The sequence below is a fragment of the Notothenia rossii genome (assembly GCF_949606895.1).
Source record: "Notothenia rossii genome assembly, chromosome: 4".
Taxonomy (NCBI): domain Eukaryota; kingdom Metazoa; phylum Chordata; class Actinopteri; order Perciformes; family Nototheniidae; genus Notothenia; species Notothenia rossii.
The window spans coordinates 17,834,706-17,847,925 of NC_136902.1; the positions used below are offsets into that span (position 1 = coordinate 17,834,706).

The 13,220-nt window shown below is 41.7% G+C and overlaps 1 protein-coding gene across 10 annotated transcripts in view; it reads right to left on the reverse strand.

The window, feature by feature from the left end:
• The window catches only part of LOC307036399 (uncharacterized protein), a 192,632-nt gene that overhangs the window by 84,613 nt on the left and 94,799 nt on the right, over positions 1–13,220 (reverse strand). For all 10 annotated transcript variants that reach the window (XM_079676669.1, XM_079676671.1, XM_079676667.1 and 7 more), the window contains exon 5: positions 8,023–8,075. In XM_079676669.1, the coding sequence (XP_079532795.1) occupies positions 8,023–8,075 (53 nt within the window). The remainder of the gene's footprint in view (positions 1–8,022; positions 8,076–13,220) is intronic.

The window sequence follows — 13,220 nt, forward strand, 5'->3', positions numbered from 1 at the left end:
TTTCTGTCAAGTCTCTCCCCCCAGATAACCGTCAGTCTGGATTCAGAATAGATATCAACCATCCATTAATTATGGTTCTCCACACAAGATAAGTTATTTGTTGGTCAGCCTCTTTACTTGTTTGATTTACACACTTCCACACTTGGCTTGGACATTTGTCCCTTTCTTCTTTCATATATATATATTTAATTTATATTTGAGTGTTGTATGTCTTGTAATAATGGACCAAGAGTCTCTCTAAATAAAAGCTGCTGATGATGATGATGATATAGATTCCTCCCAGTCCTCCAGTCCCTGATGGCAAAGACATTCAGAGCTGTGCCCCTCCTCTCGTCCCTGTGGTTGCCTCCTATCTTCCTCCTCTCCTCCCCTCCTTTGTCTCCCTCTCTCCCAGTGGAAGTGTAGTGCAGGGCCCAGGGCCCCTGCCTCTAATTGCTGGTGAATGGAGTGTTTTCATGGGGTGTTAGTCAGGGCCCTCCCCTGGATTAGCATGCTTACATACACACGCACACACAACATGTACTCAGATACACAAATGGATTAGTGTGTTCACTCATGGGGAGAGGAGGTTGATTTGAGCCGACAGCAACAGCCCTTTGGAGAAAGCCCGGGCAAGCCTGGTGGATTTTCAGGCTCACACACATGCACACACACACGTGTGCGCACGCACGAAAATAAAGAGGGAGAGAATAAGAGACAAGGCACATCAAAGTTGCACTCAGTCATGTGAACACACACACACACACAATCTCAGCTCCCAAGTGGAGGCCTTGTTCAGAAAACATATGGGGTGAATCATGTGTTAACAGGGAGTACTGATTAACACATCTGGAGGGAGCCAGTGGGGGGTGAGGGGCAAGGGAGGGGGGATAGGAGGGGCAGAAGAGGACGGAAGTAGGAGTAATCCTGATTCATTGGGCCTGATCAACACTAATAGACAAGAAAGACCAAACAAAAAAATGCAGACCAACAAAACTGGAGACTATAAACACAGTGTGAGGAATGAGGGACTCTCCACTCTTTTCCCCCAGGCCCTGTCCTATGTGTCATGTCAGAGGCAGTCAGCTGTGCCACAGCACCACGCTCACCATATGCACATCAGACAGTCTGCCCCAAAACACAGAGCACACATGAACAAAACACTTTAAACACACAGTTGTTTCCATGTAGTGTGCAGCAGCGTGATGGATCTTGTGCATTCTCCATCTGACGTGTCCATCTTAACTAGTTAAATGACAAAAATGAATGATGGTAATTAAGTTCCTTCTCTGAACAGGTTTTGTTTGAAAATGAAGTATTGACTATTGGATACAAACTGTTGTTTGAGTAATCACACTCATGTAAAACAGAACAGTGGTGCCCATTGACAGAGAAGGTGAATTAAGCCCATGGGTACAGGTGTTATTGCATTGTCTACTTTAAATGTGAGACTATGGACCAGATATTTTCCCCCAAAATTTCCCAAAAATGCATCAGTGTTAAGTGAATAATTGGATCCTTTCAGGATTGATTATGCTTTGTAAAGTTAAACTATGTTGACCTCACACTATGTATGCTATGTGACTGATGGAGTTGAGGGCGTTGTCACCATCTCTCCAGCCTGGTCAGACGGTTATGGACTATAATGCTGATCCCTATCTTTTCCATATCGAACATTTTTGGAAAGCGACGCCTTAACAGAGAGAAACCTAAATGAACCAAGGACACACATGGAATATAGCTGCCTTTCTGTGTGACTGCAAAAGGGCAATCATATTATAGTGTATTTTATCGCCGCTTGTATCCTTATCCGTCTGTGGTTTCACTTCCATCAAAACAGCATAGTTGTGTTTAAACCACTGTGACGCAACATAAACAGAGACATATCTGCGGTCATGGTCACTTTAGAGCAGAATCAAGCAATAACACTGGCACTAAGCCAAGCACACACATAGAAATGTTGCTCTGCTAACGTAGATAAAAACACATGGCATAATATGTTGTGAGGCACCTGCTCTGGGCAACGTGCTAGCATTGTTGTGGCTGCTGCCGTTGTTGTTTTACACATTTAATTGATGTTATAAAAGGCAGGGTAAGGTGAAAAGGTTTGCACGAATATTATTCCCCCTAACTACGAGAGACAAAGAGATGTACAGTTGTTATGTAGATTTAATTGGGACTCTTGAACAGCTGTAATCCACCTGTATTTGTACAGGTTTGAATAAATATTGTTTGAGTGTGCAGGTTCAGTCACAAGTACTAATCTACATCTTCATGCCATGGCTCAAAATGAGCCTTCATGAAGAAACCATCGTGTTGGCAGATAAAAGGCAATAACAAGAAAGCAGTAATATAATAACACACCACTGCTTGACAGCACTGAAGTGCCACAGATGTAATGTGGGTTGCACATAAACATGCTTGCAGTTTACCATGGTATTTGCTTACTGTGGTATTTGATGACAGCCCAGTAGGTTGAAAAGACTGTTGACTTGTTAATTGATTGTTTGTAGATGCAAAGCACCTACTTAACCCTGCGCAGTTAAGTGCAGCGACTTTCCCAACATGACTTTGCTGATGATCACTAGAACTGTCCGATTAATGAGTTAGCTATTTGTTAGCAAGTCTTCTTCTCAACAGCTCTTCGTTTTTTGTAATACGCCAGTTTGAGTACTAAAAACTGGACCTTAAATGTAAAACAGGATGAGTGCTTTTTGGACTGGACCAAGGGAACCAAATTACAAATGTTACCACAACATACTCAGCCAGCTGGACAAAAGTTTCCCAGTAGCCTTCCAGTCTAAGGATACTGAACTCCTGAACTGCTGCACTACGTTTCCATTTGGATCTTGGCATTGATTCTGTGTATACAATCATTTTCATGGTGGCAACTAACCAAAGCAAACCAACATGGTTTGATCCAAGACTTTGGAAATACAGCACAACACAAGTTTAATATTTTTCAAAAAGAACTATCCCTTCTCTTCATTACACTAGTGTACAGTGTGTTTTGACAGTTTGCCTGTACACTCACTGGTTGACATCACCCTCCCGTCTGCTGCAGCACTGATTTAGACGCAGCCATCACCCCTCCCTCACAACCAGGCCAGTCAATACCTCTACATTATTCAAACTCCTCCCCACTTAATTAGATATTTAATTGACTACCTGTTGACAGATGACTGACCCTCCTGCTGGCATAAATTCATGCAAATGACATCCCTCATAACCTACCCCCAGCTAGGTTTAATGGTACAGTCTGGAGGAGGACAGAGTTCAACAAGAGGCTGCAGGGGTCATGACTAGTCAGTAATCACTCAGTGGATCAGCTCTGAATACTACTCGAATTATGTTGAAGCTTAGATATAGAATCAGTCACCAATGAATTAGGTACTCCTAGCTTTAAATAATGCAGATTTATACAATAATCCAAAAAAAAAAAATCCTACCTTTTTACACATGCAGTACCCAATAAAACAACTACTGATGGTGAGCCTGGGTAAAAGTGAGCGTACACAAATAATCCAAAATCTAAGAATTGGTGTGTTGTAGGCCTGGCCCGACAAATGTGTTTTAGTGAAATGAACCTGTCACAACTATAAGCATTGTAGGTCAAGTAAATCCTTCGAGTAAAGTCAACTTGTTGGAGTTAACAATGAAATTGGAGTGTTAAATCCTAACTATTAACACTCTGTGCGCCAACCGGTTGTTGTGACAGTTTCCATCCGAAGCGATCTTAAATGTCATACCAACATTTGTGTAAAATTGTCATAATTGGGAGTATAAATTATTGGTATATATTCTATCTATGAACTACTTAGGAGTTTACAAGGTTATTGCCTGCAAACAAAACATGTGAATCTACATTTTAATGAAAAAAGAGCAGCAAACAGGCAGGGAAAGAAAGAAAAAAAGCCACTGGTTGATTCTTCGCCTCAAATCCTGTGACTCCCAGATCGGCTCCCCGGGAAGAAAGCAATAAGTCACCAGAAATCCCATCGCAGGTGTCTGGGCCCACCGTATGCTAATGGGGGGGATCAGACGCTCTTCTCACATAATGGGGTTTGACAAAGTGAAAATTAACACAGCCTCACTCCTGCTGTTACTGTTAGAGGGGGTGGTTGATATGGCTTTGTCTCTGACTATGCCATGAACACACACACACACACACACACACACACACACACACACACACACACACACACACACACACACACACACACACACACACACACACACACACACACACACACACACACACACACACACACACACACACACACACACACACACACACACACACACACACACACACACACACACACACACACACACACACCTTCAGAAAGATACCACGCCAGCCGTCGTTCTCATTCTCACCCAGACATTTACGTTGTAGGCCCCCCTTCTCATCCCCTCCTCTCACCCCCCCCTCCCCCTGCGCCACCTCCCCTATCTAGGTGTTTGTGTCCTCGGCATAAACATCCCTCCATCCCTCCTCCTTCCCTCTTTTCTCTTCTTCTCCAGCAACTCTGTTTGCTTCAATGGACTTTCATGACAACTCATTCCGTAAGGGTCCTTTTTTCTCTCCCTCTGCCTCTCTTTCTCCTTCACTCTCCCCAGGTGAAATATTGATGGATTTTTTATGAATAGCTATGAAAAATTCATTCAAATTCCAAAATGAAAAAGCGTAAACATTCCGCATCTGCCTATGCCTCCCGCATTCATTATCCTTCAAAACAGCCTCACTCCCTCCCTTCCTCTCCCTCTTTTCCCCCACTCTCACAACCTCCCCCCCTCCTCACCCCGTGTCTACCTGAAAAAGACATGCCGCTCTGTCTCTTTTTCCGCCACTTGGCCTAATTGCTTAATTTGACCTGCTCTCTCATCAATTAAAAGTCTGTCAGTGGTAGACAGATGGAGGATGGATCAGAGGGCCAGTCGATGGACGGATCAATGACAGAACAGCTCAATAAGTAAATGGAGATGGCCAGTGATGGAAAAAGGAAATGAGGGAGGGAAAGAAGAAGAAGAAGAAGAGGAGAACAAATTGAACAGGCTGTCATGACAAAAAGGTGCAGTGCAAACGCGCCTCACTCGGATGCTCTGACTCTCTTCACTAACTGTCTCTCGACGATGTTCTGACTCTCCCTCCCCTTTTCTTTTTCTTACAATCTTTGGCTGCCTCCAAAATATCTCAACATCTCCAATTGCCATCTTTCTGAAAGCTGAATCAACTTCACAGAGCATCTATTTAACACAAACATAACATTGTAAGGAACATAAATCTTAAACATGAATAAAATGTGCAACAACCAGAGTGACGAAGAGTCACAAGAAGAGATTAACCTAAAAGTGGACAGATATGAGGTGTGAAGGAATGATGGTTGAGAGACCAAACATTGGAGATTGACCTCATGTTTGACTTTAAAAAGCCTTATCTCACAAAGGAAATGCAACCCCATAAAAGGCTAATTTCAATCACTGTGTCACAGGGCTGCAGTAAATCTGCTGGTCTCCAACTCACTCCCATGCATACATTCACATGCATGTATTACATATATGGAAATGCATCTCACACAAACAAAAACAACACAGTATGAATTAAAACACAACATGTAGTGCTCAAAAGGATGCAATCACACTTTTGCTTACAAACACATGATGGTTCACTGGCGAGCGAACCACAAGTCATGTTTTTGTAAACAATCACCACTTCACTGAAGCGCGGTCTCACGTGAATATACACAGATATTGGCATGAGTGCACAAACACACAAATATATTACATGCACGCAACCACAATTATTTTGTTATTTTTCAACACCTTGTTTTAATTAGCTTTCTCATGAGACTGCGACTCAGACCAATTAGGGAAGATTATCAAAGAAGGGTCTGGAGTAGGGTGCATGCCCACTATGACTCCTGTCCCCGGGGATAGGCCATGATGAAAGAGAACTCAGCCACACACACACACACACACACACACACACACACACACACACACACACACACACACACACACACACACACACACACACACACACACACACACACACACACACACACACACACACACACACACACACACACACACACACACACACACACACACACACACACACACACACACACACACACACACACACACACACACACACACACACACACACACACACACACACTTCTAAAACACAGATATGAACCCCCATGTAGGATCCTGCCAGATATACTCTTATTGGTTGGTGTAATACACAGCAGTGTGTTTATAGTATAACGCTAATACATGGTCAATCATTCTGTATTGACTGGTCGCAGATGGATCACTGAGGAGATACAGAATGGGGTTCTTCCTCTCTGTCCCTCAAGGGGAACTAAAACCACTCCTCTGATGCAACCACTAATGGAGACACTTCAGAACATTGAGAGAGATTACCAACTCAGAATTAGGCTATAAAAACACACATTATGTGTTTAGGAGGAACGTAGGAATGAAAGAAATGATATCAGCGACACCAACACTGGCGTTCTCTTGCTTTTATCTTGTGAAAAATCAATGAAAGCTCTTTTTGGAGTTATGTTCTCCTGATGTATGATCAAGCGTGTTACCCCCAAGGAAAGTGTACCTGTATAATTACTAAGGTGTCATCATTTATCTGTGGTCCTCTGTCTTTGTTTCTCCTTAAAAAAGCAGAGAAATATCAACTTAACTGTAGCTTTAATAGCGTGTTTATATTTATATCATTGTGATATGTCAGTACAATACATTGTGTGTGTTGTCCCAAGCTAGTCCATAACCTGATGGCAAGTTAATAGCACTCAGTGGTATTATGTGCAACAGTGATTAGATTGGGAGAGGCTGATGGCGCATATTGGTTTGGTCCCCGAGGGCCGGCTAGAAGAGTCAGAGATCAGGGGTCAATCACCACGGGATCAATGTCACTCAAAAGAGCTGTGTTATATTCAGAGACCCTCTATATGGCGCACACTGAGTTGATGTATAGGAAAACTTGAATAGCTTGATGACTGTTTTTTTAAAAAAAAGAGTGTTTCCCTCCTGACTTCCTCTCCCAGCAGAGTGTGCAGGAAGTACTGAGAGAGTGGAGATACATGTGAAGGGAAAGTGACTTCCCCGGGACTTCATTAAGCTAATCTGGCCACCGATACTAACAGAGTTTAGAGGAGGAGGTGAGGAGAAAGCTCAGAAATGAGATGAACACTTATTAGATCAGACCGAGCAATTGTCTTTCGCCGCTCATAGTAGATTTCACACACACACACACACACACACACACACACACACACACACACACACACACACACACACACACACACACACACACACACACACACACACACACACACACACACACACACACACACACACACAGTGTAGGATAAACAAGAAAAGAATCATATGCACAATATCAATTAAAACATCAAATAAATCATGGTTCATCCATACATGCACCACATAAACAAAAATCTAAAGAATGAATGATTACATAAAACAAAATAGAAACACGGACATACTTGTAGGGAAAGTGTGTATGTATAAGATGACAAGTGATGGCGATGTGAGAGAGTTAACTTTGTTCTTCTCATGACCATAATTGGTGGAAGAATAAAAGAAACATTAACCAGGCACAGATTGCTCCAAAAATGATCTGCAAGCAAATAGTTGAATTAATAGGAATAGGGATGCAACTGGTTATTAGTGTCATCATCCCAATAATCTGCCTGGTATTAATATGATTCATATGTAATCTATTATATTCTTGATTCATGTTTTTGTCAATAAAATGTCATAAAATTGTGAAACATGGCCATGATTGTGTCTCAAAGTTTAATGTTACATATTTTTCTTCCTACTAAAGCCAAACAACAAATATTTGTATCATATGTGGAATAAAAAAGCAGCAATTGCTCAAATTGGATAAAAAATAACCAGTGATTGTTTTGGTTGGAATAACTTGTTAGAATGATAAACTTTAGGTCAATAAAAGGGAAGAAGCATGACAGAGTTTCTGCTTGTCTCACTCACCAGTGATGCACCGACAGGTGGTCGTTCAGCTCCTCGTCCATTTGACCCCATGCCTGTGGAAAAGGAGACAACAAGTGAGAGTTAGAAATGTTTGATTCTGAAATATTTTCACACTCATAACATTTTTAGAGAGAGGATGTGAAAGAGAGGAAACATTGCCTTCATGGCTTAGCGAGAGCTGCTCATAGTAGTCACATCCCGTCAGCTTTTCCCACAGAGAGTCACCTCTGCCAGGCTGGGAGTCAGAGAACAAACAGGAGATTTCTCTACTGTGCTGTCCGCACTTCCCTCTCAAATCAAGGGAGGAGAGGGGCTGCTTGTACATTGCCAATATCAAATTCTCAAAGTGAAAGTGAGATATGAATATGGGAGGAAAAAATCACCAAGGGCCTGTAAGCAAATGATACCCTTCATCTAAACATACTAAGAAAAGCAAATGGGATGGGTTGCAGATGTATCAGAAAACAGGGTTTAAATCAATATATTGCTCAATTGTAAGCAAAAGAAAAAGTGTATTTTCAGCTTTCAGAAAAGTGGAGACCCAGTAACAGCATATCAGTACTTTTAAGAGTATGCACATAAAGAAAGCGCATATCCTTGCAAATGAAATAAAGTAGTGACTGACTTACAGTAATCTTTGCATATTAACTAACAAGAAATAATGTATTTTGTTTCAATATAGTATCAAAACATATTTAATCAAGATACAATACTCTATCAACATATTCTCACGCCCATAGCCTAATCTTGTACCATGAATTTCGGCAAGGTCTCTTGGATGAACAGAAGACAGATAGACCCGCTTCAGGCTCAGGATGTTTCCTATACTGTGGATATACACAATGCCATAACACCAGAGAAGAGAGAATCTTTGCTGCACATGATAGTCATCCTGCAGAGGGATAAGTGTGAGTGGTGAGCCTCACTATCATCAGTGAGGTGAAGAGATTGCTGGCTGGTAAAAGGCTTACTGCTGCTGACAAGCACTGTGACTGCTTTGTGGATTTTGGCAGCTGCACACGTACCCCTAAAAGTGTGGCTCAATTGTCACAACTTCGCCAGGACAAGAAGAGCAAACACGTGTGCAGTCTTCTGACAGGGCAATGTGTGGCTATGATTAATGTGAGACTGCTTTTCCTGAAGCACTGTGGGTGAGGTGTAGCGTTGGCACTGCCCTTTTGTACGGATACAGGAAGTGGGTTCGTCCCGACTGTCTGGACATACATTGACGTTTTTGTTCCGGAGACGCAAAAATTAGTAACAATGAGTTGTAGAGTGCCGTTAGAGGGCAAAGCCTGTGCGAAACACAACAGTGTACTTAAGAAACTACAAGAGCAAGGAAGGAGGGAGAACAGGGGAGACGGAGAGGAACAGAGGGTAGACGGAGAAAGGGAGGGAGTGCCACGTCGTTCTTAATCTAGTTTGTCTGTCGTAATCGTGTCAATGTCACTCTCAATCAGGCAGCCACAACTAGGGCTATACAACTTCGGTTTGATTGGCCCAAACCTTGTCTTTTAAATGACCTCTACAGGGAAGGTGTGCAGAGCGAATGAGAACAAAATAGAAAGAGGGGGGGTGAGATGAGATGAAGGGGAGGAGAGTCTTCAAGAGACAATATGAGAAAGAAGGAGAGAGGGAGCACAAATTAACTTTAAACTGGTTTCTCCCCCATCTGTCTGTCCATTTCACTTTCGTCTCTCTCTTTGTTTGATTTCTCAGTGTGACAGTATCGATTGCCCTCTCTTATTACACAAGAGGATACAGAGATGTATGTGTGAGTTATTGGTGTACAGGTGCTTGTATAAACTTCACTCAGATTTCTGCCTGCTGGCATTCATAGCATTCAAGTCCGTCTAGTGATCGTGAGTTCAAGCTAATGATTGAATTCAATATATGTATCAATTATTGAAATGATCAAGAACATGGGTGAGCTCATGGAGATAAAGAAGAAACTTCAACGTTTGTTTGTACAAATGTGTGTGCTGTTGCTTTTGAGATTAAGTTGTGAAAGAGTTACATTCAGTGAGAGAAATAAAGCCACAACACTGTGGTTAAACATAAACAGGGTGGATTTTGCTCAATCTGCAAGTCAGCAGATCCACTTCTCTAAAAACGTGTATAGCAAAAAAACATCTGAGAACACTGAAAACAGTCATACTCTAGTTATGTAATTGGTTTAACATTTGTTTTGATCAAACAAAACCTTATTCTAATAATCACTAAAGGGCAAATGTTCTTCAAGGAGATTTTTCTTTTAGAATACTCTTAAAAGTCATGTTTAGAACGATCAGCCTTTCCCATATTTACTGAGACCCACTAATACCACTGTGGCGTCAAGTTTATTTTGTTATATTAAATAATACATTGAATCTGTTTTTGAGCAAGCTGCCTTAAGCCACAGGCAAATTATTGAAAACAAAATTGTACACAAATGTTATTTTCTTTTTGTCTTGTCTGTGCCCACTTGAATGTTAAAGTCCCTCTCAGCGCTGGTTTTGATTATGTAAATTATGTTGGGCTGAAATCAGTATCTCTCTCTTAAATTGATTCTGACAGTTTTTGGTCAATGGCACTACATACATTTGAAAACTGAATTTAAAAGTATTTGTGAAAATTAAGTGGTACAGTTGTGTTTTTCCATTTTTGCAATTATTCTTTGGAAACTGTGTTGTAATCTGAGTTTCAGCATCAGTGGAAAGTTTCAGGATTAGCTGTTCTCTACCCTATCATCCGTTTTACCCTTTGAGATTGCAAATATATTTTGGATAATAATAATTGGGCCACAGAAGTGTGTGATGATTTAGTGCAATCGTTTAATACTTCAAGGAAAGCACTGGGCTTGTCAAACCATAACTTAGTGCTCAATTAGCCAATGAAAGCAATAGAAAAACAAAGAAAAACAAAGATACAGGCTTGAAGCCAGTGAGATATAGAATGAAAAAAACATTATTTTAGGCACTGGATCAATTTGGCCACTATCTAACCAGAAAACTGGTCCAAAAGCACCTCCAACTGGCCTCTAGCCATTGGGCATTCCTTATTGTTGAACTCTGCAACAGCGCTGTCTGTTGTGGCCTACTGCTTTATAGCATATGGTCCAAGGCTTTTTATCTCTCCAGGGATGAAACACCCACACAAACACATGCAGACTTATTCACACACACACACCCACACAAACACATGCAGACTTATTCACACACACACACACACACACACACACACACACACACACACACACACACACACACACACACACACACACACACACACACACACACACACACACACACACACACACACACACACACACACACACACACACACACACACACACACACACACACACACACACACACACACACACACACACACACACACACACACACACACACACACACACACACACAGAGTGAGAGAACAAGAGAGAGGAGGAACTGCAGACGCCAAATTTGGAACTAAAGACACGCACACGCGGTCTTCAGAAGAAACATTGAACAAAAACCAAAACAAGCCACCCCAAGTGACAAGCTGGATGAATAAAACATGCTTTCAGGGCAAGCCCCGCTCCACAGAAATATTCCCAGGTGGCCCCAGCAACAGAGCCCATATGAAGAATGGCCAGCTCCAGTACACTTGAGAGTTGTTTCTTAACAAAGATGTCTGACAGAGGATTGTCCTGACTGGTCAGGGTTGAAGAAGGAAGTGCAAGACAGGTTCCCATTTGTTGTCCTCTATTAATAAACCCCACTTGTTTCAGTAACAGTTTAACCTCATGCAGGGCATCTATCTAATTAAGTTAATAAGTATTAATAATGGGATATATACTTTTGAAACAATTGTACAAACTCACACAAATGTATAAAACATGGCAAACCTGAAAACATATAACTAGCACAAATACGTGAACAAAAAAAAAAACCTCTCAGGGACCCACACCCACACATACATGCAGTCCATTCGACACTCAATTCCACTCTGCTCTAAATCAAGGCTCAGCCCGGCTAATGCATGGATCCATACTGCTCTGGGTGAATTAACGTTAGTAATAAGATATCATGGCTCTGATTGATCCTCTATTTCCATGTCCACACCATAAAATGACCCAAGCCCGGCCACAGCACACCATCACTCTAATGCTGCATTGATTCCACTCTGGACGGCTCTGGAGTTAAGTTTAAGCTTCAGAAGAGGGTATGGCTAGAAGTATGCATGGGACAGGAGCTACTGATCCATGACTGTAACACAAGAGTAGGAGCCTTGCTGTGAGGCTACAGCTATGGTAGTGTGGTGTAGCAACTATAATATTGAATTAATTAATGTAAGACACATATTTACAAAAAAAACAAAACATGCTCTCTATCCTTGGCAAAGATTAGCCGTGTACGTCACTTTCAACAGTTAAAATGACTAACTGATATTGGCAGCAACTTTTGATGACAGGAACAACTTAAGCTTCTCTGTTGACTGGTTCAAAGTGCTCTCTCTAATCGCTGTCGGTTATCTGCCAAAGTCCCCAAAGTGTAAGGGAAGAGCCTCCGCCCTGAAACATAAATGTTCAATTGTGAGTGTTTCTGTAGTTCCAAAACTCAATGAGCAATTGATTTCCTGGCTTTAAGAGCAACAAAACCCAGGCCAAATCCAAACCGGACACAGCCAATGTGCACAATGGAGCAACCCAGGGCTTTCTATTAAGCCCATTGCTGTTTACCACATCTGCATCACCCAGCTTGAGGGCTATCACAATTTCAAATATGCTGACATTACCAAAGTCAAAATCAAATTGGCATTTAGAGAAAAGGTAAGAACGCTTTGAGTATAGCTCTGGCACAAAAATCTTTCTCCTAATGTATTAAAAAACAAATGTATCTAGAAAGTGGCCTGCATCAAAAGATCCCCACTCACAAAGACTGATCGATCCTTTCCTTCTGGCAGAAGGCTGTGCAGCATCTGAACCAACACTAGCAAGTTCAAAAACAGCTTCTTCCTCCAGGCTGTCCGGATGCTGAACAGCCAGACTCAGCGAGCGAGTCATGTTACGGACCAATGGCTTACTGTATGCATGCACACACAAACACTCGTAATCACATGTTTCCAGCTATTGTCTTTTACAACTTTTTTTAAAGATATAATATTGTTGGTAGTCATTCTTTATTTTTTGTTTATTCCTGTTATTATTCCTGTATGACAACAAAAGCACT